The sequence below is a fragment of the Thunnus albacares genome, chromosome 13, assembly GCF_914725855.1.
Source record: "Thunnus albacares chromosome 13, fThuAlb1.1, whole genome shotgun sequence".
NCBI classification, from domain to species: Eukaryota; Metazoa; Chordata; class Actinopteri; order Scombriformes; family Scombridae; genus Thunnus; species Thunnus albacares.
Window position 1 is genome coordinate 5,955,945 of NC_058118.1, and position 24,096 is coordinate 5,980,040.

General features: G+C 41.1%; 1 protein-coding gene across 10 annotated transcripts in view; it reads right to left on the reverse strand.

Annotated features, from left to right (window-relative positions):
- Positions 1–8,254: 8,254 nt before the first annotated feature.
- Positions 8,255–24,096, reverse strand: part of LOC122995288 (vacuole membrane protein 1-like) — a 65,084-nt gene continuing 49,242 nt past the window's right edge. For all 10 annotated transcript variants that reach the window (XM_044370390.1, XM_044370391.1, XM_044370388.1 and 7 more), the window contains 2 exons: positions 12,477–12,579; positions 8,255–11,255 (listed from right to left, as the gene is read on the reverse strand). In XM_044370390.1, the coding sequence (XP_044226325.1) occupies positions 11,112–11,255; positions 12,477–12,579 (247 nt within the window). In that variant the 3' untranslated portion in view covers positions 8,255–11,111. The remainder of the gene's footprint in view (positions 11,256–12,476; positions 12,580–24,096) is intronic.

Sequence of the window (24,096 nt, forward strand, 5' to 3'; positions counted from 1 at the left end):
ACTCACTTGCAGCAGGCTGAGAGAAGGTATAAGAATGTCTATAAGTAAGTAGGTCTCACTTTCCTCCTCTGGTTTCCTCTACCTAGAATATAGAGATTCATATTCAGAATCTGTCAAATTATAATCTTATAACCTAAATGGGATTCATTTTGGTTATGGGGTTGGTTGTCTAATATGGTACTGATTTGGGTCACTTGACATAAGAAAAGTTTAACACCCTCTTGTTTGCACTATGTCTTTTTTTTCTTTTTTTTTTTTGCCAGAAAACGAAATGACCAGTTTTCTCTCATTGTTAATGTTGAGATTTATTTATATAGATAAAGCTAAACCTGCCAAACCAAGTGAATTAAGTTACATTTGTTGGTAAATTAGTTAAGTGGGTGGGTTTCAGTTTCACTGAAATTTGCAAGGCTTTATAAATAACATCATACGCAGGTGCAGGTTATTAAATGTTTACCACAGAGCATGATTTAAAGTATTTAGGATATCCTTTAAAAAAAAAAAAGCATATTATTTAATTTCAGACACAGACCACTGAGGTCTGATCACAGATATCCAAAGCAACCAGAAGCACAGTAATTATGCTTTATCAATGTAGATTATTCAAATTTGAACACATTGATTTGAATGACTGGTACATTTATTTCAACACAGAGATTTTTTTAAAGCTTATCTGAGATGCTGGACAATCACCTGAGGTTACTGCTGCTAAGAGATTCATACATTGAGGCTGTAGTGTTTTCCACCCAGTCATAATCAGATTACATCCCTGTACTTCGCTGCAGGATCTGTTTACAACCTCATTTTCTTGCCAGTAGGTGGCAGCAAGAAAAAGAGAATCCTTCTCAGGCTGTGGAAGGCATTTTTCATTCATCCTAAGATCTGCTTGTGTAGCTGCACTGTGTTAGTCCAACCCAAGTTCCTGATAAAATGCCAATATATTATTAAACTGTTATGCATTTATTGTTGCTCCCCCTAGTGGTTTAGAACTTCATCTAGATGTATATTTTTACTCCAATCAGTGTCAGTAACTATACAAGACATCAAACCAAACAATATGGAACAATAAGGATAAAAAATATTGTGATGTTCTTTTTAGCCAGCATTTTTGGAAAGAAAAAAAAGGAGGAGGAATTGGAAACACATGTTAACAGTCAAGTGGACCAGCTAGTTTTGCAATTATTTAAGAATTGTTGTTCAGTGTTAATGATCAAGGAAAGAAAATGTGTCTCTTTTATTTAAGTGTGCAAACCCATGCTTTAGTGCTTTTCATATTTTGTAAGAGATATCTGAAATGCAAAATACTTTTCAAATATAAATCAAGTTTTGAAAACAGTTGAAAAAAAAGAAAGAATCGGGCATAATTTTAATACATTTTACAGAGACACTTTTGATGTGCATCATTAAAAAGTCTGTGTTCATCCAGGTGAACGCATCACACCTGAATCTCAACTAAATATCTTATTGGCAGAAAGATTCTTGACATTTTCCATTGAGCACAAACAGAATAAAAAAGTATTTTATCGACAACATTTTTAAAAAGTGAATTCAGTTCAGATAGGACACACTCATATCAGTCATCTGCAGGGTTTTTACAGTGATGTGGGGGACACACACTAAGAGTATTGAATGGTTAGTCATAATGACGATGGGGTGAAGTGTGTATTAAATAAATGTAATCTTTAGCAATCCCTTCCTGCTGCTCTCCTTCAGTGCAGCTGTGTTGTCCCAGCACCACCACCATACAAGAACTGATGAGATGAGAGGATGCATTTGAATGATTAAACCATATTTGACCTCCACCGTATAGGAGTAAAAGTGACATTGATTACAGATTAAATTCCCAGCAGGTCCTCAGTTTAGGAGCTGGTAGGTCGATCTTTACCACAGCTTCTTTTATTGTGGGGGGTTTTGCCTGAAATCTCTCTCTCAGGAGGCACGAGAAAGGCCCTCCTGCAGGGCAGCATTACTTTGAGCACTGCCTCAGTTCCATCTGATAGTTTGGTTGACTTTGATTGCCTGGTGATCAAAACCAGCTGCACTGGGTAACAAAATATGTTTTCTGTGTGTGTTCTCTGTTTTGTTTAGCTTTGTTTATGTTTACAAAAGACCTGACTAGACACTGGTAGAAAGTCGCAGAGCTCTGTTGTGGGTCTCTGTGATGACTTGAGGTCAGTGTTGTGTTCATTCAAAATCACTTTGCATATCAACTGACTGCGTCGTGCCCTCATGCTTGGACTTGGTCAATATGGAAGGTTTAAAACGGAGGGTGAAAGCTGTCAGCATCTTGATCTGATTTCTATCTTTTTTCTTGAAGCCTGGTGTTTATTGCAGGACAAAGATTCTGTAGTGTTCTATCCAAATTTGAATGTTTTTTTTTATGTAAACAATAAATACCAATAACATGAGAAAACAGTTCCATATCTGTTTTCATGATGCTCAATTGCCCTGTAAATACTACTTAAACATTTAAATGGCAGGCGTTCCCCTTTAACTGTGCAACAGCCTGTAATTGACACAGTTTCACAGTAGATGAGTAAGCTATTTGATCAGAGCTCAGATCCAACAGCAACATCCAGTGAAAAGGTGACAGCAAAGTTTATTTTCCCAAAGAGAGTATGGGCCTCAGAGTGACTTTTAAAAGCCAGACATGTAAGCATCTGGTAAAGTAATCCCTGTAACCTCTACATATTATGCTTATTTTGTGCCGAGGGCCAGCAGTCTCACAGGGTCAGCCATAATATGTATGTCAGGTCAGCCGTGCTAGGTTTTTGGCTTAGATGTGTGTCAGAACACTTAAACGATAAACCACTTTGAAATGTGTAAACCAACACAATGCTTCAGTGAATAAATCTTGAAATGGAACTGTATATATATATATATATATATACATGTATATATTTCTATGGAAGCTCATTTCTGGCAGTAAAATGGCAAAAAGTAAGACAATGAAAATAAAAATTCTCATGATATGATAAATCCACTACTAAATCCGTCCACATTTTATCTTAATATCTCACAATTTTGACTTAATTTATAATTTTTTTATTTACATTATGACTAACTTTTCATCATTGTTTTTTTCTTTTCCTGGCAGATATTGGTTTACATATCACTGAGAATTTGGGGGAACATACAAAGAAAGTTAAGGATGTGAATGTTTGATTTCCTCAAGAAATTTAATTCCCCTCAAGATACTGATTGGATTAGAAAATAAAGTCAAAAGCTGATGTACCTTGATAATGGAGGAGAGATTTAAAATCATGTTAGTGTGTGGGTTTAATATAGACACCCTCCTGTTAGACTCTGTCTCGTGAGGTTCTCCTTCCACTGAACCGCAAACCTTCACAACTTAAATATTGTTAAAGTGAACCTTACTGTAAATGGTCTTAATCTGTGCTTTTCCTTCTTTTTTTCTCCCCTCTTTTTGAGTTGTGTGGTGGCTTTAGTTTGTAATGTTTTTTGTGTTTAAAAAAAGGGAATTTGAAAAATGTTCTCCTTTTTGAAAGGATGGTGTTTCTGTGGACCACAGAGAACTGAGGACATTGAGGATTAGGAAAGAAAAGTTGGAGAAGAGAGGACTGTGGAAAGCAGAGGAGGTTTAAGAAAGGATCAGAGGTGGCCACTGAAGGATCAGAGCAAAAAGTTAAAGAGCAAAGAGGTTCTGTGAAACAGACTACTTGCTTTCAACATAGTGGGTATGAAGTGCACTGGATGTAGAAGGAAAGGATAGGCTGATCAACAGCGGTAGCAATCAAAAATGTCATATAAAAAGAGGGTGTATAAAGCATTTTTGGGGCTCAGGTGAGGTCCTATGGTGGGATATCACTGCCAACAAGCCAATCCAGATGAGCTGGGAGCACAGTGTGTTTGTTGTGTAGTCTGGCATGGATGTGTCTGGTTTTGTTTGCTCTTTGTGGTTTGCAGCACGTTGATGGGCATGCTGCACACAACCACACTGCATGCGGTAAACAGGCCTCATGCAGAGTATGTGGACATGACTAAAATTAGCTCTGATTGCAATGCCATAAATGCTGAGAGCTTCAGTTTGTAATAGTAATGTCATATGTTTTTGATGGCGGTATATAGACACAGAGAATACTGTGGCGTGTTTGATAGATTTTTCTGTCTTTGTTTTGTAGGACATCAGAGAATGTAGAAAGAAGCTTTTTTTTCGTTGGTTCTTGAGGGCTGGCACCACAACAATATGACATTTACTGCTAACATTAGCATGCTAACACGTTAAATAATAAACCCCAGCATGTTATGCATGGCAAGACTCCAGGAAGTCACTGTGCTCCGTGGCTAGTTACCAAAGCAGTTACAGCATGTATACATCCTAAAACCACAGCTTGTTGATTTTACATTTTGGTTTGTGTACAAAACCAAACAAGATATAATGTATTGATGAGTGCGCTTTGGAGGTTTTGGTAGATATTTATTTTTACCTTTGGACAGAGTCAGGCTAGCTGTTTCCCTCTGCCTCCAGTCTTTATGCTAAGCTAAGCTAATTACATCCTGACTCTAGCTCCCTAATTAGGGCACAGACATGAGTGTGGTATCTATTCTCATCTAACTCTCTGCAAGAAAGCAAAAAAGTGCATTTTCCAAAATGTTAAACTGTCCCTTTAACATGTGCTTTAAAATGCTAACTGCATGCTAACAGTGCACTTGAGGCTAATATTTTTGAGTTTTAGTGAAATGTCCAGACAACTACTGAATGGATTACCATTATGTCAGGTAAAGTTATTCATGGTCCTCAGAGGATGAATCCTAATAATTTTGGTGACACCCCCAACTTTTCTTCTGGCACCCCTAGCAGGTTGATATTTGTGGGGGTTTTATTTGTGTTTTTAAACTGAAGCTGGACAGTGACTATTTCCATTAGCATTTCCCCACCCCTCAAAAAATCAAGGTGTTCTACGTATTCCCAGTGCACCTGTAAAACTTTAACCTCTGACCAAGTATGCATCTATTGGCAGTTTTTCCGGTTCATTCTAGTGTTGCCTAATTTGCATCTACAGCGGAAAGAGCAGACCACACATTCCCAGCATTGGTATGCTTGGAAGGCAGTGAGAGGCATTCCTCAGTAATATTTCTGAGATGGCATCATGTCATTACACAGTAACCTGCATTGACACGTAAATCTGTGCTTAAGATGCACGCAGTGCCTGTGGATAAAATCTGTTGCGGAGGAGAGTCCATACTGTCTGATTTCAAGCATTAGAAAGGTTAACTTTGACGTCTTCTCAGATCAAACGGATGTGTGTTTCTGACTGTGTGTGTGTGTTGGAGTATTAGGTATATTTCTACAATTTTACACCCACTCTACTCTCAGGCACGCAGCACTTCTGCTTTATTGTGTTTTCTAATCTTACTACGCATTCACATCCCCTTTGTGTTTATGACACACCTGAATGACGCAGGTCTCTTGGCAAAACTCCTGGGGCACCAAAGGTAGGTGAAGTGAAGAAGCATGACGAGTCATTATGCAGGTCTACAATGATATACTGTGTAGGCATGTAAGGAGAAAAATGATTTCCTGTGTTTGACCTATGAAAGAACTCATGTTTGTCATGTTAGTCATTTGTGAATGAGATTTGTTTGGGACAATGGAGGACAAAAAGTTTAGCCAGTGTTGTTTTTCTCAGATTTATTTCCCCCGCAAACACAGAAGAAAGCTTTATCACAACTACAAATTGATTTATGTTGCCCATGTAGAATCTATCAACAGTTTGAAAGTACAACAACAAATACACGACTTGACTTGGACTGGAGAGTTAACCCCTCAGAAACAGGCAGGCGGAAGAGCTGGGGATGTGTGTGTTTCGTTGTGGTGCCCTGGCATTGCCACCTGGCATCAGCCATTAGTCTGCCATGCTGGCACTGTGTGGGCAGGAACAGCAGATGCTCCTGCCTAACTATGCTCTGTTAAAATACCCACACATAATTTAGTTGAACACAACACAGGAAGATGTGTTTTGTTGTGTCAAATCCAGTCTCAGAAATAGTGCATCATTAGACAGTAATGGTTTGAATTACTGTATTTGAATAATTGCAAATCATACAACAACAGAGGCCAGCCAAGTGCCTGTCAATGAGTTTAGTTAGACACTCAATCATCCTGAATCAACCTAGTGATCTAATTCAAATGAGACCAATAATATCTCCTCTCAGATGGAGTGAATTATGAAGAATCTAAAGCCGCTGATAAGCTTGTTACATCTTAGCATGCCAAAGCCACAATAAAGGGAACTAAAACTTTTGTTGCTGGAACTTTGCAGTAACCGCAGTTATGATGTGCACATACAAGCATGTGTGTGTAACAGAGAAAGAGAGATCAACTCACTGCTGCATTGGTCAGTTGTGAATATATGAGATGAATATGAGCTGTCTGTAGTTCAGACAAAGTTTATGCTGGAGCTGGTATTGACATTGGATGCAGTAAAACTCACATTTCAAGTGTTTTGTTTTTTTTGAACATGTGTAAAAATGTACACACAAGAGAAAAATAATTGCTTTCTTTTGCTCTCTTGCCTTTCAGGACTTCTGTATATGATGGTTAATAAAAAGACAGGGACCATTATTAGGGCAGACAACTGCCAACAAATGGGAATTATAATGATTTGTCTAATGTTAAAGTATTTTGAATAGATAGAACGTAAATACGTTTTTCCACTTCAATGCTCAGTATTTCACTATTTTGATTGTGGCACACTTGAAATTCTGAGTTTAGAAAATGCAGTTTTTAATAATATTCCTCCTAAAAATCTAAGTGTCTTCTCTCATTCTACAAATGGTGTGTAAGACTATTCTTCTGACACAACAGTGGCTTATCTTTTGGTAAGCATCTTTTTCAGTAACACATTACCATGACAGGACAGACTATTTGGTCTGATATGACCCCCTGACTTCTGCTCACAAAAACAAAGGACCTTAATGTGATTTTGAATGAAAAAAGGAAAGGGAAAAAAAATCCACATGGTCAGCATAATTTAATGAGACAGAGTGTGAAAGGAACTAAGTGGATAACCAAATGCAGAGTGGGCTTGTGGGTGGGTGGGTGGCGGATGAAGTCAGGGATATTTCAGCATCCCTTGGTGGTTAGCCTGCTGACAGGGAGGGGAAAAAAACTGGAGTGAGACACAGTGAGGGAGGTGGTGTGTGTGTGTGTGTGTGTGGGGGTGGGGGTGGGGGGGGGTGGGGGGGGTGGGGGGGGGGGGGGGGGGGGGGGGGGGGGGGGGGGGGGGGTCACTCTGCCAGGAATTAAACCAGCACCACCGGATTCAAACTGTAGTATATGTACAGCATATGGAGAGATCAGAGAGAGAAAGCGAGGAAGGACAAAAGCAGTGTCATTATTTGAATATCAGTCCCCCAGCCAGTTTGGACAGGCAGGATTTGCATGTTGGGTTTTCAGCCGGAGCCCCGGGGCAGGGTGGGGCGGGGTGGGTGGGTGGAAACAGTCGTATTCATAGTGCTCTGGGTGTGGCTGCTCTGGGAACAGGACTTTTCTCGACAGGGGTCTCTTACCACAGGTCACACATCTGACCTCAGGACACAAGATCATACTGTGTTCGCATACACTGATGTCAGGTTCCCGTTTTCTTTTTCATGTCATAACAAGAGAGAATTGATCTGAGGTCAAAAATACCTGCATCATATAAAAATCAATATAATATATAGTGTATGATGTATGATACATTAATTTTACTGATTGTTTTATGATTTTTGTAAATGCTTGTGAAACTAAACCGACAAAAAATAGTTGAAATGATTTTATTATTTTTATTTTATAGCAAGTTACCCAAATTTAGATCATAATAAACATTTTGTATAACAAGAATTTTTCAAATGGTTGAATAACTTTGCAAGAAAACACTTAATGCATGAAAAATGTTTCACATTATTGTTTACCTGTAATACTAGTACAAATTCTTTTTTATGATGTGTTGTATTTAAAAACCAGTACAATTTACAACAAGAGTATAAGTGTAGCTATAATTCACCACAACTCACAGCAAAGGCTTAACTTGGAATCTAAAATGGAGATGATGTCAGTGTGGAGAGAGCAAATCAGTAATGTGATAACCGTTTGAATGTGAAACATTAGACGGGAAATTGGAGTTGTGATGGACTCAGTATCCTCCTTGTCCCTCTTTCTCGGCTGACATGTGAGATTCTTTGGAGGCTTGAGGGTCAACACCGGCTCCGTGTGGTCAAGACTTATCACATAATGAACAGAACACCGATCCTCTTTTCAACAGACTTTATTTAAAGTGAAAGCAGAAAAAAAAACAGTGAATTTGCCTTTTAAATAACTCAGGTACAGACATCTATTCCACAAGAAATACAGGCATTTACACATAGAAATATAAACAGATTTTCTAGACAAACATGCACACACACATTCAGACAGGCATGCCAAAAGGGGGCTCCCTTATGGAACAGGACATCCTGAAACTGCCAAGAAAAACACTCTCTGAGCCAGCGAGCCATTCCAGTGTTATCCAATGATTTTGCTTTTATGACCAGGAAAAAGTTTTACCCTTTTGCTCTGTTCAAGAAAAAAAAAGAATCATCTAAATCTAAAATCATCTAAAATAAAACTGAGGCTTTGCGGCAAAAGTATCCACTGGTCAAGCAATGATTTTCAGCTTTGTATAATTACCAATTTGTGGCCCTTAGAAAAACACCCCCTTAAGAGAGTTGTTCCAATAAAATGCAGCCTCCTACAAAAAAAGTGCGTATTGAGCAACAGAGGAAAGTTCTGAGTAAAAGAGAAGAGGGAAGTGTAAAAGGGAAGGGGAGAGCTGGGTGAGCACTGCGTGTACTATACCTAGGACTGGGTGTCACAATGTAATGTGTTGCAATAAGGTGTGTACTGTCTGGATTCTCTGGAAATTCTGGACAGAGCCAACTCTCACACACACACACACGTACACATATACAGAAGTACACTATTGACATCACTACATCTGCATTTGCAAACACGCGAAAACACAGTTCCCCCCACATAAAACCACATTAAAAACCCTCACAGACGTCAGCATGGAGGAAATAAACAATAAACCCATGTCTCTGACGTTTCACAAGCGGTTGGGATAAAGGGAAGTGACATCGCAGCACACACCTCTAAATGGGAACTGATGCTAACTGAGACAATGACAGTAACAGAAGGAGGACAAAACAGGATGCTGGTCAGATGAAAGAGCCCGAAATGTCAGACAGCCTACAGACTGTTGTCGCCTTGCAATCTTAACAGCCAACACCAGTCTGATAAGCTATCTGACAGGTCGGGAGAGTGACGGACATGCCTGAGACATACGCATGTACAGAAAAGACAACAATGAAAAAAAAAAAAAAAAAAAAAAAAAAAAAAAAAAAAAATTCAAAAAAAAAAAAAAAAATCATAATCCTACTTACCATGACAGGAGAAAAGAGGAGATGTGAATGTTCTGACTAGAGCTGGTGCAGAGCGCAGAGCTCAGCACGCTCAACAGTACCCCTCTGTTTTGAATCTACTCGAGTGATTCGTCTCCTGGCTCCGTGACTGAGGCAGTGCAACGAGTTCATTCGAAGGTTCAGCTGAGGTAACGGCACAGACGCTTTTCACTGTGTGCTTGAGGTTTTTTTTCCCCCCTCCTGCTTGTGCCTGCTCTAGCGCCCACTGCGCTCAGTCCAGCGTAGCACAGCAGCGGTACAGAGAGGGAGAAGAAAATAGCACATTTCACTGGCAATTACGGAAAAAAAAGAAGGTACTGCATATATCGAGAGCCAGCTGACGTTATCCGATGAGCAAGAAAAGGCAACAAAAAACGAATACTGATCATTTAAAACGCTGTGTTTAGTTTGAGGAGCTGCTCATGTAATGTCAAACATGAGCTTTATGTCCTAGAGATAAAAAAGGGTTAAACAAAAAGCGTGAAGACAAAGAGAAACACTTACCATGACACAGACTGCCTCTAAGTTAAAGGGAACGGCTACTATTTGCTATACTAAGACTTCCAGGTAGACTCCTAGTCTATTAGTGGAGCACAATCTGCTTTAATCCATAAAAGATAAAAGGGAGAGCAACAAATGTGGCAGCCACGCAAATGCAGCCTACTATCTCTGTCTCCCTCTCCGTCTCACACACAGGCACGCGCACACAGCCGTAGATCTGATTCAATACATGGCTGCATCTGGTAAAGTAGCCCCGGGCTGACTCATGTGCTCTCTTCCTGGAAGCAGAACAATAAGGGCAGACAAAGGGACCAGCAGGGTGATTCATGGCTGATTTATCATTTCTCATCCAGAAGTACCAAGATGAGCTTTACTGCACACACAATAGAAGTGGTCAACTAAAGCACTATGGACAGTTTGAAACATTCATTAACATCTTCACTACTACTGACTTAGTGCTCTACAATATGTAGAAAGGAGATGGGCTCAACAGCTCTGAAGTGGACAATGATTTACAATCCATTTACATCTCTTATCTAACACAACCAATACTGCACAACAACTCTTAAAAGTAATAAATACAGAATATCTTATTAAACAACTGGCAAATATAGACACTAAATTAATAAGTTATTGAACAAATAGCTCAACTTTTGTGCTGGTTTTACAGAACATTCACAGCATAATTAAAAGTAACAATACTAGCTTATTTAAATAAAGTGAATTCAAGTGACTTAATGGACATTAAGGTTCTTCTAGTGGAACAAACAGTGCAGCTTAAGGCCTCACTGAGGAAAATTATTGCCAGCAGCTTCTTCTCACGTGCTCGGGAGCTGCTAAAAGCACCACCATGGACGCATTAACAACACAACAGCTTACACACACGCACACGCACTCCAACAAGCACCTACCTTAAAGAGAACAATCGCGGAAATCACTACCAAATGCAAAGCCTTCAAAAGCAAGTAAATGGAAGTCCATGTTCAGCATAAACATGTTGCTACAATAACAAGAGAGAAACCAGATGGAGGCTGATATTATGCTTCAGATAATGGTGGGGTATCAGCCTGGTGGGAGAGCAGAAATGAGGAAAAGGAGTGGTGGGGAGCTTGGAGAAGCAGCGAGGCTTCTGAAGTTGATGGTTCGCTGTGATCGCGAGCTGGCCTTCACTCCGTCTTGCCCTCCGAGTGTTTCTCCTGCTGCTTGCGCTTGGCGTAAGTTTGGGCCATGGAGTTGACAATGGAGCAGACAAAGAAGCATACCATGATGACCACAACCTTCTCAAAGAGCCACGACAGCCAGCTCTCCTCCTGCCAGGAACCACAGAGAGAACAGAGAGAGAGAGGAGAGGAGCTCGGTCAGTAAGCTGAGGGCCACCTCCACCAACCCCCCCTTCACCCCACGCCCTGCTCTCCCCTCTGCTCCTGATGCTGTAGGCTAGGTGGGGATCCAGCTCCATGTGCAGGACAGATAGAGATCAGGGGTAATAAAACACGCGGCAGCCCCCACCGTCCTCCCTCCTAACGCCCCCACTGACCCCAGCCTGCAGCCTGCCTCCACCAAGTTAAATTGCCTCGCTTCTCTCCTGTAACTGCAGGAGGCTCAAGTTACAAGAAAAAAGGAACATTGTTCTAGAAATGCCTTAATCTGTCCTTGTGCAACTCAAAAGTCTATCCTTTTTTTTCTCTTTTCGTTCCTAGTAAGCGCATAAAAAAAGAAAAATTGTTTTCAATGAATCACTTAGTGCAAGAGAGAGAAAGAGGGAGTGAGAAATAGAAAGGAGGAGGAAAAAAAAAAGCTTTGAAAGAGAAATAGGCTACAGCTACAACTGGCTCTTTTTGTTCTAGACAGGGGGGTTTTGATGGATTGTCACTGGCAGAGGGGGGGGCCCCCGCCCCGGTCTACAGTCAGCGCTGGGTTCAGGCGGGGCACTGAGTGCAAGTGTGTGTGTGTGACACATAGGGGAGTGACCACACTCACACACACACACACTCCCAATTGGTAAGATGGAGCATGAGTCAGCACGCCCCGCGCTACAGTAGTACAGTTCAATACAGCGAGTGGAGCCAGACCCCACACTGGCCCCTCTCCTCCTCCCCTCTTTTTACTCCCTCCCTCCCCTCCAGCCCGCCCAGTGCAGCGCTAACCTACTCTGTCATTCTGGCCCTAAACAAGTCTCTGTAATCTGCCGTAACACTACCGGTTATAGTAAAATCTACAACATCAACACTTCTCTTATAGAGGTCAAACATAAAATTTGATTTTTTTTCCTAAAATTTAGTTAATTAAAAAATGTAATTTAGAAGAGAGTGGCACAGGTGAAAAGAGTGAAAACAGAATTAATTGTGTTCATGAGAGAAAATGGGTCAGAGATATAAAGGAAGGCTTAGATAAAGAGAAGAAGGGGACAAAAAAAAAGTGGAGGGAGAAGGAGTGAAAGAGGCAAAAGTAAGGGGGCCACATTCTTTTCTTGGCGCGCATACATGAATGAATAGAGTCTGTGAGCTGGGGGCTGAGGCCCCTGTACTTACAGTTGGGATCCCCTCTCCGGCGTGATGGTGCAGCTTGGCCTTCTGGGCCTCCAAGTACTCCCTGAAAGGCTTCTGCAGTGCCGCACCCAGCAGTGGAACAGCTCTGCCTCCACCAACACAGAGGGAGAGAGAGAGAGAGAGAGAGAGAGAGAGAGGAGGGGGAGGAAGAGAGGAAAAGGAGGGAAAGAGGGAGGGAGGGAAGGAAGAAGAGAGAAAGAGAGAGGAGAGGGGGGAGGCATGGGAGGGAAGAAGGGGAGGGGGTGGGGGCACAAATCACGTCACATCATTGTTACTCACCAGCCCAAGGGCAGCAACAAAGGGAGGCATGCTGTCCTATCTCCTGTACAGTGTCGGTCTCCCCTGCTTCCTCTCTCCGAGGAGAGAGAAAGACGGAGAGAGCAACGAGTGCAATCCCTTCACTGCTCATCCCCACAAACACACACACATATAAACACACACACACACACACACACACACAGACATACAAAAAAAAAGTACAAACTGTACCACGGCTATAAAAAAAATAGCATCGCTCAAAAATCAAAATAAAAAAAACTAAAAAGAAAATTTACAAAAAGCAAAAATAAAGTTGGCTGGTCCTCATACGGCAGCCGCGGCAGCGGTAGTCACCCACATTCTCCCGCTCTGCTCTGCTCTCTTCTCTTCTCCTCTCCTCTCTCTCACACACACACACACACACACACATACTCAGCTTCCTCTCCCTCTCACACACACACACATCGGTGAACTCGTTCAACTCCCCTGCAGTGCCTCCTCTGCCGCTGCAGCGAGGAGAAATGAATGACTTCTCAGAACTCTCACATTTATCACAGGCGGTTCCTGTAAGAACTGGTTTCAGCCAATTAATGAGGAAGTGAGTCGTACCCGAGCTGTGTCATCACTGGCTGAGATCTGGGGGGGATGGCCCACAGGGGGAGGGCACTCCTGTAAGACGGCCCATATTAGGAAACCCTTTACAAGATTTAGCCACCAACTACAAGCATACTACTGAACCCCCCGCCTCCCCTCCACACCCCTCCTCTCCCTTCACACACACACACACACACACACTCAAAGAAAGGAAAAAAAAAGACGCGAGAGACTGCAGAGAATGCCCTAGAATAGCGAATCAGTGGCCCATCCCTAGGCTGGAGTTAGTGATTAATCACTAAACAAATACATACTAAAGACCTTCACTTATTCTCTTTTGTGGCTATACACAGTCAATTACATCCCCTGAGCTATTGTTTCAAAGCATTCCTTATGTTCCACTTATACATCTTTTTGTTCATGCTGGCAAGGCATCATCAAAGGTCGGAGACACATCAAAGATTTTTAGAGCAGGTTTGCGTGGGCAGTCATGTCACATACGGTTGAGTTTATAGCTGATAACTTTCTCTGAAGGAGGCAAGTCATTTCCGTCCCTCCCCACCTCCACAAACACACACACACACATGCTATAGTGAGAAAAACACCCAGATTGTGTTAAATGATTGAGTTTACAACAAGGAAGGCTTTTAGTAATGATTAACTTTATACCAGGTAATGGATATCCTACATGTGAATGGAAATAAAGTAGACAGGAAGTCTAACGGATGGATCACGCTTTAAATTACACAATAGAAAAAGGTTAAGACACACGGTATCAAAAATCAAGCTTTTCTTTTTTGGCCACTCCTATTCCCATCCCCCACTTCACAAAATTCCTAACATCTTCACTCAGAAACTTAGCAAACTAAATTTAAAAATATATATCCTGAATGAAAAGCCTAATATGAGTTTGCATGTGAAAAAAGAACGATTTGAAAACACAGCAGGAATACACTAGTTCAGCAGATAAAAGCAAACAGCCAAGAACAAAGAGTCAGAGAAACAGTTTTCAGAAATGGCGGGCGAATCATCTCCTACACGATGAGCAATACTGAGTCATGAGCCTGGGCAAATCCACCAACAATGAAGCTCAAAGCCAGCAGTCTAAAACATGTTTTTAATGCCTCAGAGTCAGGACTGTCTCTTGGTCTTTCCATTAAAAATCTGATGATTTTGTGCTTTTTGGGAATATACTTTCACTTTCTGCAGTTGTTGCGAGTGTATTGGATTTGAGATTTCTACTGTAAGTGTGTTCATAATTTACCCGTGAGTACCTGAGAAAATGTGCTCAACATCTTTGTGTGTGTGTGTGTGTGTGTGTGTGTGGGAAAGAAGTTCAGAAGGTTTTCTTTCTTAGTCTGAGAGAAATATCTGGAATGAAGCGAGACATTTGTGTAACTTGTGCATGCATTAAATATATGTAATAAATAGTATTGTGTTGTACAGTTACTCTTGTAAAAGTGTTTTTTTAGTGTTCAGTAAAAGTTTGGAAATTTAAAATTGTATTTTCTGAGTTCTTTCTGAGTTGAGCAGCTGAGGGAGAGAGAAGCTACTAGCTGAAATTTTAACAGTCATAAGGTGTAATTTGGCAGACAATAAGCCTGAGCTATTTACTCAGCAGCTACTGAACAAACTTTAACAACTACTTTGTTAAAATCCTCTGCTTTAAGTCAAAGTAAAAGAAAACTTCTCACTTGTATCTTTTTTCCTAAGCGAGGCTGTGAAACTACTGTGGCCTTGAGAAACAGGGAAATAAATCAGTTTTAACAAAACAATTTAGAGCACTTTTTAAAAAGCAGAAAGTCTGAATTTTAACCTCTAAGTGCCCTTGCCAAATTTCTGTATTAACTATAAAGGTTCATTTATAACAAAAACTGATTATGTTTCAATTTATGGCGAGCATAATAAGTTAAATTCACTAAAGTAGAGCTTTAGGAGAGCATGCATGTTTGTTCTAATAATTAAGTGCTAATTAAATCTATAAAATGCATAAATAATCATGATGAAAATAAAGATCATAGATTTATGTCTAATTTTATTTCAGCAACTGAAACCGTTGTAACATTAAAGTGCTTAAAATTACATTCAATTGATAATTTCTGTTTTCCTCGTCATTAATGTGGCAGTAAAGGAGAAAAAACTATGTATTTTCACATAAGTTCATGCTGTTTAATATTTCAAATGATCAGTTCTTCTATGCATTTTATATGATAATCTTCCTTTTTGTTGGTTTGTATCCAAAAATATAAATTGCCATAATAAATTTAATGTCAAGTATAAAAACCATTGCAGTTAATACAAACAGATCTGTAAAATCTGACTCTTCTCACTTTCTTCTTCTGAGGAGAAAAAATATGGGATGGTTAAAAAGGATAATAATAACAATAATGAAAAGTCTTAAAATGTAGGTGGTTTTACAGCCATAAAACCCTGCATGTGTGGATGCTATCAAACTTTATAACAGTTGTTCTCCAATTGATTAAATTACTTCCAGAAGTGGTGCAAAAAGCATAAGGAGCTTCACTTGCCTGGGTTATAAAAGTGTATATGTGATTAATTATCCATACTATAGGTGTATTTTATATAACCGCACGTATTCTTAAACATAATGAGTGTGGGTGATATTTCTTAATGGCCATCAAATTGGTAACATGTAGGCTTCTAGACATTAAGAGCAAATGATCGTAGCTCCAAGTGATTTCCATTGAGTCACTGTCTGAATCAATAAATTAAATTATATAAAATAGGAATATATGAGTCAAAAATGAGTCTCTCAGTGATATATAAGATGTAACAGGATACTTGTATTTATTCATCTATCAGATGTAATGAACAATAGAAGCTAAGAGGTTATACTATGAAATACAAAGTTGTGGCAAAAGTATCTAGGAAAATCAACATGTAAAATCAAGAAAAACATACCAAGACTGACTATATGTGAGATGTGTGAAGAGGAGCTCACCAGCTCAAAAAGTTGGGTTTAGGTTTTTTTTTTGTTGATGCAGTTATAAAACAGTTAGGATCCATTTGGATATATGATGAGTTCAAATAAAGCACAAAGCAGGCAGTAAGTTAACATGTACTATCTATACACACTTTTCTTTGTTAACAAATACTGTATTTCAAAAAGGGGAACACCACTTCATTCAAGAATAAATTCAAAGTGGGCCAACGTAGTCTGATCAATATTTTTGAGCATGAGCAGCTCTTTGTCCAGTGGTACAAGAGAAACAACAGCACCGTCCTTCAATGTCAACGAACTCATCACTTTTTTTTATTTTTTCCAAATTCTCTGTGTGCTCATACAGCAGTCAGTATTGTATGTGTCAGCGTAACATAAGGATGAGTAAAACTATTTGAATATCCGTATCTGTGTGTTTAGTGAAATTCAAGGATACGTAAATGGGCTTCACAGTCAAAGTCAATTTTAGATATCAGCAAACCAGCGAGGCACTAATTTCATTATGTGACCTACTATTTCTGGGGCTGTAAGGAGAACTGTTTTAGTTAGTTATTAGCTGGCATCACCTTACACACACACACACACACACACACACACACACACACACACACACACACACACACACACACACACACAGAGGATAGATATATATAAATGTTTCAATCAAATGTTTTTTTTTTATTTACACAAAAATTTTATAATTCTGAATATTACAGAAAATCTAAATATTAAAGATAAGTGGTTATTGATGGTGCGGATATTTTCTAAGACCTGCCACCTCTACAGCTCACCTTCCTCTCAACACAAAGGGCTGATTGCCTCTTACTGCTTAAGAATCAAGAATAAAATATGATTAAAAAAATTCCTTTGAACAACACAAGGACTAAAGGGAATCTTCACACTAACAGGTAAAAAAAAAGATATTTCTTAAGAACACAGTTGCCTACTTTTGCTTAGGAAGCACAGCTTTGGTTTTTCTTTTACAGTACAATGCCTGTTGCTGGTATGCAGGTATAAAATGCATCTTTTGCTCCAAATTTGCAAGTTTAAAAATACAATTATGTACCAAAAATCACACATCTGGTTTCATGAGGAATGGAAAAGTACCTGTGATGGTTAATCTGTGAGCATTCAAGCCTTTAGTACAAAAATGTACTTCTCTTGTTATACTTCACAGCAGTGGTTTCAAACCATGCTCTGTCTGCCTGTTAACCATGAAAAGACGATAACTTTATCAATAATCAGGAAAGATATGAGGAGGGGATAAGCTTTGGCAAAACAAGGGCATATGGAGGGAAAACCCCACATCTCCCAGCTTCCTGCAGCCTGATTACTGCTGTGAAGGGTTAATTTGTGAGCGCCATCTCAGCCTCTCATTTTTTAATGAACTATCATTTCCTGCTGCTGTTCACTGACTGTGGAGCATGTTTAGGCGTCCGGTGTTCACTTTGTAAAACCTAAATTCCACAAGCCATGAGTCAGAGGCGACCTTTGACCTGTCTGCCCCTTCCAAAGGCTGCCACCTCCAATGGCACTCGCACACACATGCACATATACACCCCAAAAATTCACCATTCGTTGTTCTTTATGATAATGGAATCCCTAAGGTGTGCACACACAAGATCACACACGCAGGCACACACACACATGTGCCCTGACATCCTGGGCAGCGGATGATAGAGAACAAGGGCTCACATGACAGCCAAACCCTGGCCAGTTCCAACTGGTTACGACATCATCACAACAACTGGCTTAGGCAATCGCTAGTGTTACCCAATGCTCCAAAGGGCCACAGTTCACACCTAACATAACAGCACCGACACCGCAAGACGCACACTGTAGTTAGGCGGCGCGCTGACCTGAGGTACTGAAACACTGACCTCTTAACCATCTCTGTGCAAAACACTGACACACTTACCCATCAGCTCATGGGTTGATAAATTACTACTGCTCTAATTTTATATTATCAAGTGTTGGAATAATGAAATAATGGAATTATGGGAGGAGGAGTGTGTTTCACTTTGTTGTAAGGAAAATTTTGATTCACGTGCAAATGTTGTAAGGTAATATCTCTGTGTGTGTGTGTGTGTGTGTGTGTGTGTGTGTGTGTGTGTATGTGTGTCTGTTCCTCCTCCAGTTCAACCGGGCTTTTTCCCAATGACTTCACCACTAAAGCATGGAGCCCACTCCTGAACGGAGATCCCCCTGCCCAGGGTGTTTATCACATCCCTGCTCCACAACCATCTGTGTCAGCCAGCACACACTCACACACATATATATATACACAAGCTCGGACACATGCTATCCTCTTGGGTGCCCGCAGTGCTGCCAGGAAATCAGGGGGCACCAATTATAGCAGTCTATTATTCCTCTCACTTCCCAGACAGCCACATAAAACAGCCCTCCAACCCCTACGACCCCCCAGGTTCAGGTCGGCATGCCCACACAGACCCTCTTGGTCTGGGTGTGGAGGTGTGTGCAGTTGCTGGGTCACTGGGTAACCAGGCTTGGACGCTTCCAAGGTGAGAAAGGCTTGTTCAATGAGTCAGTTGTGACTGTAGACACATCCAGACAAGTCATACATGTATATGCTACTTGTAGAACGGCGGCGACAGACAGGCTGGAAATAGAGGAGGCAGCAAAGGAACAGAAGAAGAAGAAGAGGTGTAGGGCACTGCTGGTTACTCAGAGAGTCTCCATCCATCCTGTGATGTCATGCTTGGAGGAATGGCCGCTGTATGGGATCTATGGTGACATTGTTTCCTATGGGACAACGTCTAGCCTTCTTTTCAAATGAACACCTAATGACCCGGTGATAACCACACCTACTGTATTTCTATTTCAGTTTACATTTTATTGGTCCCAAATGGGAAACTTTGGTGCAGCAAGTCAGAGAACCCAAGCACACAGAACACTGAAACATACAAGAGAGGTTAAATGAACACATTACGACATGTTAAATAAATGTGAAGGGCAGAAACACACCAAAGAAACGAGGTCATGGGGTGGAAAATTAATGGCACGTGGAATAAATGAGAACTTGAGACTGTTTGAAGCTTGACTGTCCCATAAACGCAATGTATGTCACTAATCCAACACAGCAGGTTATCCAGTGAGCACAAAAGTGTATGTGTGGGAGTTTTGCAGTATACAGTGCACTGTGGGCCTGTATAGTGTATGTGGTTCATATACACTGTGATACGCTGCTCAAACAACCACATAGGTTACTGCGAACGTACCTGTTAAAAGCCACAAAATGCTATATATCTTCCGCTTCAAAACAATATGTTCTAGTGAGTGAGAGTAATTCAGCATAAATATATGTAGCAAGATCAATTACATTAGTTTTTTGTGGCAAATTTTCTACACAACAAAAGCAAAAAATTGTCAAATTGCTAAAAGTGGTTTATAATTTTCTGATGCCTGATCCTGATCAGGTATATATATAGTATAGTTTTACTTTGAGGCTGTGGTTAGGAGCTAACTAATGCAGAAAAGTGAAAGTTCCGGATGTCTGTGTCTGTAAGCTGCAACCAACTGTATGCTTAAATGTGCAACAACACTGATGAAATGTAGAAAAGGTCCAACACAGCCAAAAACAAAACACTACATTATTTCTCAATTAAAACAGTTATATGTGTGTGCAAAGACTTCATAGCTGTATGATTTGCAATGTAATAAATTGTATTCACACTGGTCAATCTTTGAGGTTTAACAAAGTAAAATAATAAGCAAATGATTTATATGTCTGGAATAAAACAAATAAAACACAGCCTCCTCATAATTAAGATTTATAGTTGCCCTGGTTTTCAGGCAGAGGCTTAACACGGATCATCCGTGACCAGACAATACAGAGCATGTTTACGGGAAGAATTGCCATCTCTCTTCCCTCTCCACAACTTGTTGCTGTTGTGAACTGGTCTGATGAGGGACTATATTTCTGTTTTGACTGAGGTGTGGTGGAGGCAGGACGGGGAGGGAGAGGGGTCCGGACGGCTGGCCGGCTGGCCTCTGAGTCAGGGCCTGTCTGTGATGACTCCTCTCACAGTACACAGACACACATACTCATGACAACTGATGAAACTACATCGCACATTACGATGTTCATGGGATTTACTGAACAATAGACTTCAGTGGATGACGTTGATTAAGAGCTCGAGGTCACGTTGTGTTCCTCTGATAAATGAGCTGTTCTAAAACTGAATCAATGGCGTACTGTTTCCTAAAACAACATACAAGCCGGCTGCCATCCTGATGAATAAATACATCAGTAACTTCATAGCCTTGGCTTGAGCATGTGTAGGTATGATTTGATGAGCGAGCAGCATGTGCAATGCGGCACAGAGTGTGAGACTGGGGACCAAAACAAATGAATCAGGGATGAATAAAGCAGGAAGTCCTGGGATACACACTGTACCCGAGAGGCACATAACATGACACCAGACCTGGAACGCACAGCTGACCTCTCCCTTTCTTTGTGTCTTTCTTTCTCTCTCACAAACACACACACACATACACACTTACTCATCAAAGCTACAATTACATTCGGATCATTGTGCACCTCTTCAGAGCCCCTTAGTGTGCTATTAACCACAGAAATAAGCCTATAGTACACTATCTGAAGAAGTCTTCTTGAGCGATTGAATATTATTCTAAATGGTGTGGTAAGACCTTTTGGCTCAGACTCAAACCTCTCTCTGTCTATTACTGCCTCTGTATTTCTGTCAGAGCTTGGGGGCCAAGGTAATCAGAATGAAGGCGGGGGAGATGAGAAAATGGACGCCCCGCAGGGCCTCGCATTAAACTTAACGACGTTGTATAAAAAGAGAGTCGGCCGCGACGTGCCGCTCTATCCCTCATTCCCACTGTCTTGCCCTGTTTGCCTCTGATCCCGTCATACTAAGTGAGGCGTCTAACTGCGTTTGGGCTGGCGTAGAGCAGGGCATGCCATGGAATGACTGATCAATGCCATCTTTGTCAAGGCGCTTCTCAGGTGACCAGAGATCTCAGTGACTAATAGGATCAAAAATACTCCCTTCCTGCAGATTGGGTTAACGGGAAGACTTTGCTCATATGGCTCAAAGAGGACTATTTATAGGAGCAGTGATGTGGCCGAGGTGTAAACGGTTAAAGAAATACATTTATATTTAGGATTTTCCATCAGTTTACCCGTGTTCTCCTTTAATAAAGGACAAAACATATTGATTGATCGTGATTGCCCCAAACTGGTGCATTCTGCTTCACACAGACTTATGTGGTGATACAGAGAACAAAAAGATAAGATAAGAACATAATGAGCATAAGACAAAAAAATCCCTCCCTGCTAGGTAACTTTCAGCTCTCACGAGACCATGCGCACAGTTACCTTCAAACCAGACCCTACAGGTTTCAGTATGAAACCACACAAACGTAGTTTCTATATGAGCTAGGGCACACTGTGCTCTAGTTGGGTGAAATTCAGTGGAAACGAATAGTAACAGACTTTTCTCCGGTAACTCCAGTACTTCAGTACTTTTACAAGCATGCAAATAACTGCACTACTGTGAATACCCAGAATAGTTTGATTTGCATGGTTCACAGTGACTCAGTTGAATTAATGTCTAGGAGAATTTGTGGTGGGAAGAAACAGATTAGATTGATTGTTGACTTTTTTCAATCACATTTAAATTTAAAAGAGACCTTGAAGGTATACTATTCAGGATTTTCCTGAAAAACAATGTATAGACTCATACAAAAGTAATCTCTCTCAATCAGCACTTATGATCCACTAGAAGTGTGTGGCAGTGTATGTATCTACAGAGACTCTGCCCTCTGTCTGTCTATTCTTATTTCTTATTATTTTGCTGTGTTTGGGAGGCTTCTTGGCGTTAACCATTGGGCAGTGGGTGTGTAGCCGCCAGCCATCAACAGAGCGCAGGATGTGAGGTCGGGACTTGTAGCGTCGCGACTAGATTACATCGCTGTCTCCGTCTCTCCTCTGCTCCACTCTGCTCTGTGTCATGGATATATATAAAGCTGCAGGTCTGTGTGTCTGCTTGACCGAGGGCGGGGCTGAGCTACACACACGCAGAGCAGAGAGGCCACAGCGGACAGGATGAAGCTCTGCATTCACACAAAATCCGGCCATGCAGCACCTTCCTGCAAGGTTGTGCGGAGGTGTGGGCGTGTTCATTTGTGCTTTAGAACGTAATCACTGTGAAACAATCAGAGCATAAAGTTTTATTTATCTGATTCACGGCTTTGTTCTCGCCGGCACTGCTCACTCTCTTCATTCACACTCTGGCTCGCTCAACCACAACTTCTCTCTCTCTCGCTCTGGCGTTGAGCTGGGGAGGAGGGGCCAACTTTTAATGCTGTGTTTACAAACACCAACAAACAAATCCTGCATAGTATACCTTTAACATAAACTATTACTTTAAGTGTTAATTGTGACATGAAAGTTGTGTTGCTGTTTCCCTCAAAACAATGTGTTTTTCTCACAGTTTAACACACAGCTTTGAATCCAGTTTATCCTGTGATCTTTTTTGGCACGAACACAGTACCAAAACAAAGAAAAACTAGATCAGAGAGTGTAAATGCAGAGAGTAATTTGAAAGTCTGAGAAGTAATCCAATTGATTTATGCTTACTCCAATAACAACCTTTAGACTACCTGGTTCAGGTGCTTCATACCGGTTAAAACAACTGGAATCTTCCTTTACTCTGATTATAATTACATTATTACAGTGCTGTGTGATCTGGAAAGTTCCAGTATGATCCAGTGAGTGGCTCATACAACCCCCGGCTGCCCTGCCCTGACCCATGACTCTCCCCTGGCCTCCCTCCGAGCAGAGCTGCCTGCTGTGATCCCCTAATGCTGACAGCCTTGTGCGGCAGAAGAGCCATCTGCAGGCCCATTGTGCTGGTAATGGACTCACGCCTCAGAGATGGACTCACATGTAAATGGGTGCATTCTCATGGAGACATGCAGGGTCCCCCCCCCCACCCCCCCACGATCCTAGCACACCGGTTTCTACTGGATAATCTTTTCAGGTCTCGACTCTTCCTCTCTGCATCTCAATGGCTTTCTCCCCAAGAGCCTGACAGTGATAGTTCCTCCCTTGACACATGAGTCTGAAGGATTTGTCAAGCAAAGTCTAAGTCTAAGCACAATATACAAGTCAGGGAGAGGGGCTGATTCAATCAAGATGATGGATTATTTAGAACTGTCATTTAAAATACCAGTGTGAAGTCAGATAATGAGATGCAATAAGATGAAACTGTGATGGTGTCCCTCTTCCTGTCTTGTTTCTCTCTTTTCACTCTCAAAAAGATAATCTTCACCATAACCTACCTCACACTTTGTCCTCTCTCAGACCTTTACAGAAACTAAATCCAGTCCCACCATTAACAAGGTGTAAACAAACTGGAAGTGCTGGTGATTCACCGTCTGCAGGAATCAACACCAAAGCAACCCGACGGGCCTCATGACCACAGCTGTTCTCATAATTAGGGAAGACTTCTGTTTTTTCCTGTTCACATATCATCACATATGACTGCTGGAAAACAAGCGGTACAAATCAGAGTCAGCAATTCAGCCTAAACACAGCGACTCACAACAGATAAAACAAGGAGAGTCTGGAGGCCCAGACAGCGTGTCAAACACAGGAAAGCTCCCTGTTCCATTACTGCACATGCGGGTTGATTTTGAGCTCTTCCTGCTGTATATCACCACCTCACTGACCAATGAAGCACCAGCTCAGATAAGAGAAAGGAGGACAGGGAGGATTGAGCACAGAAAAAGATGAAT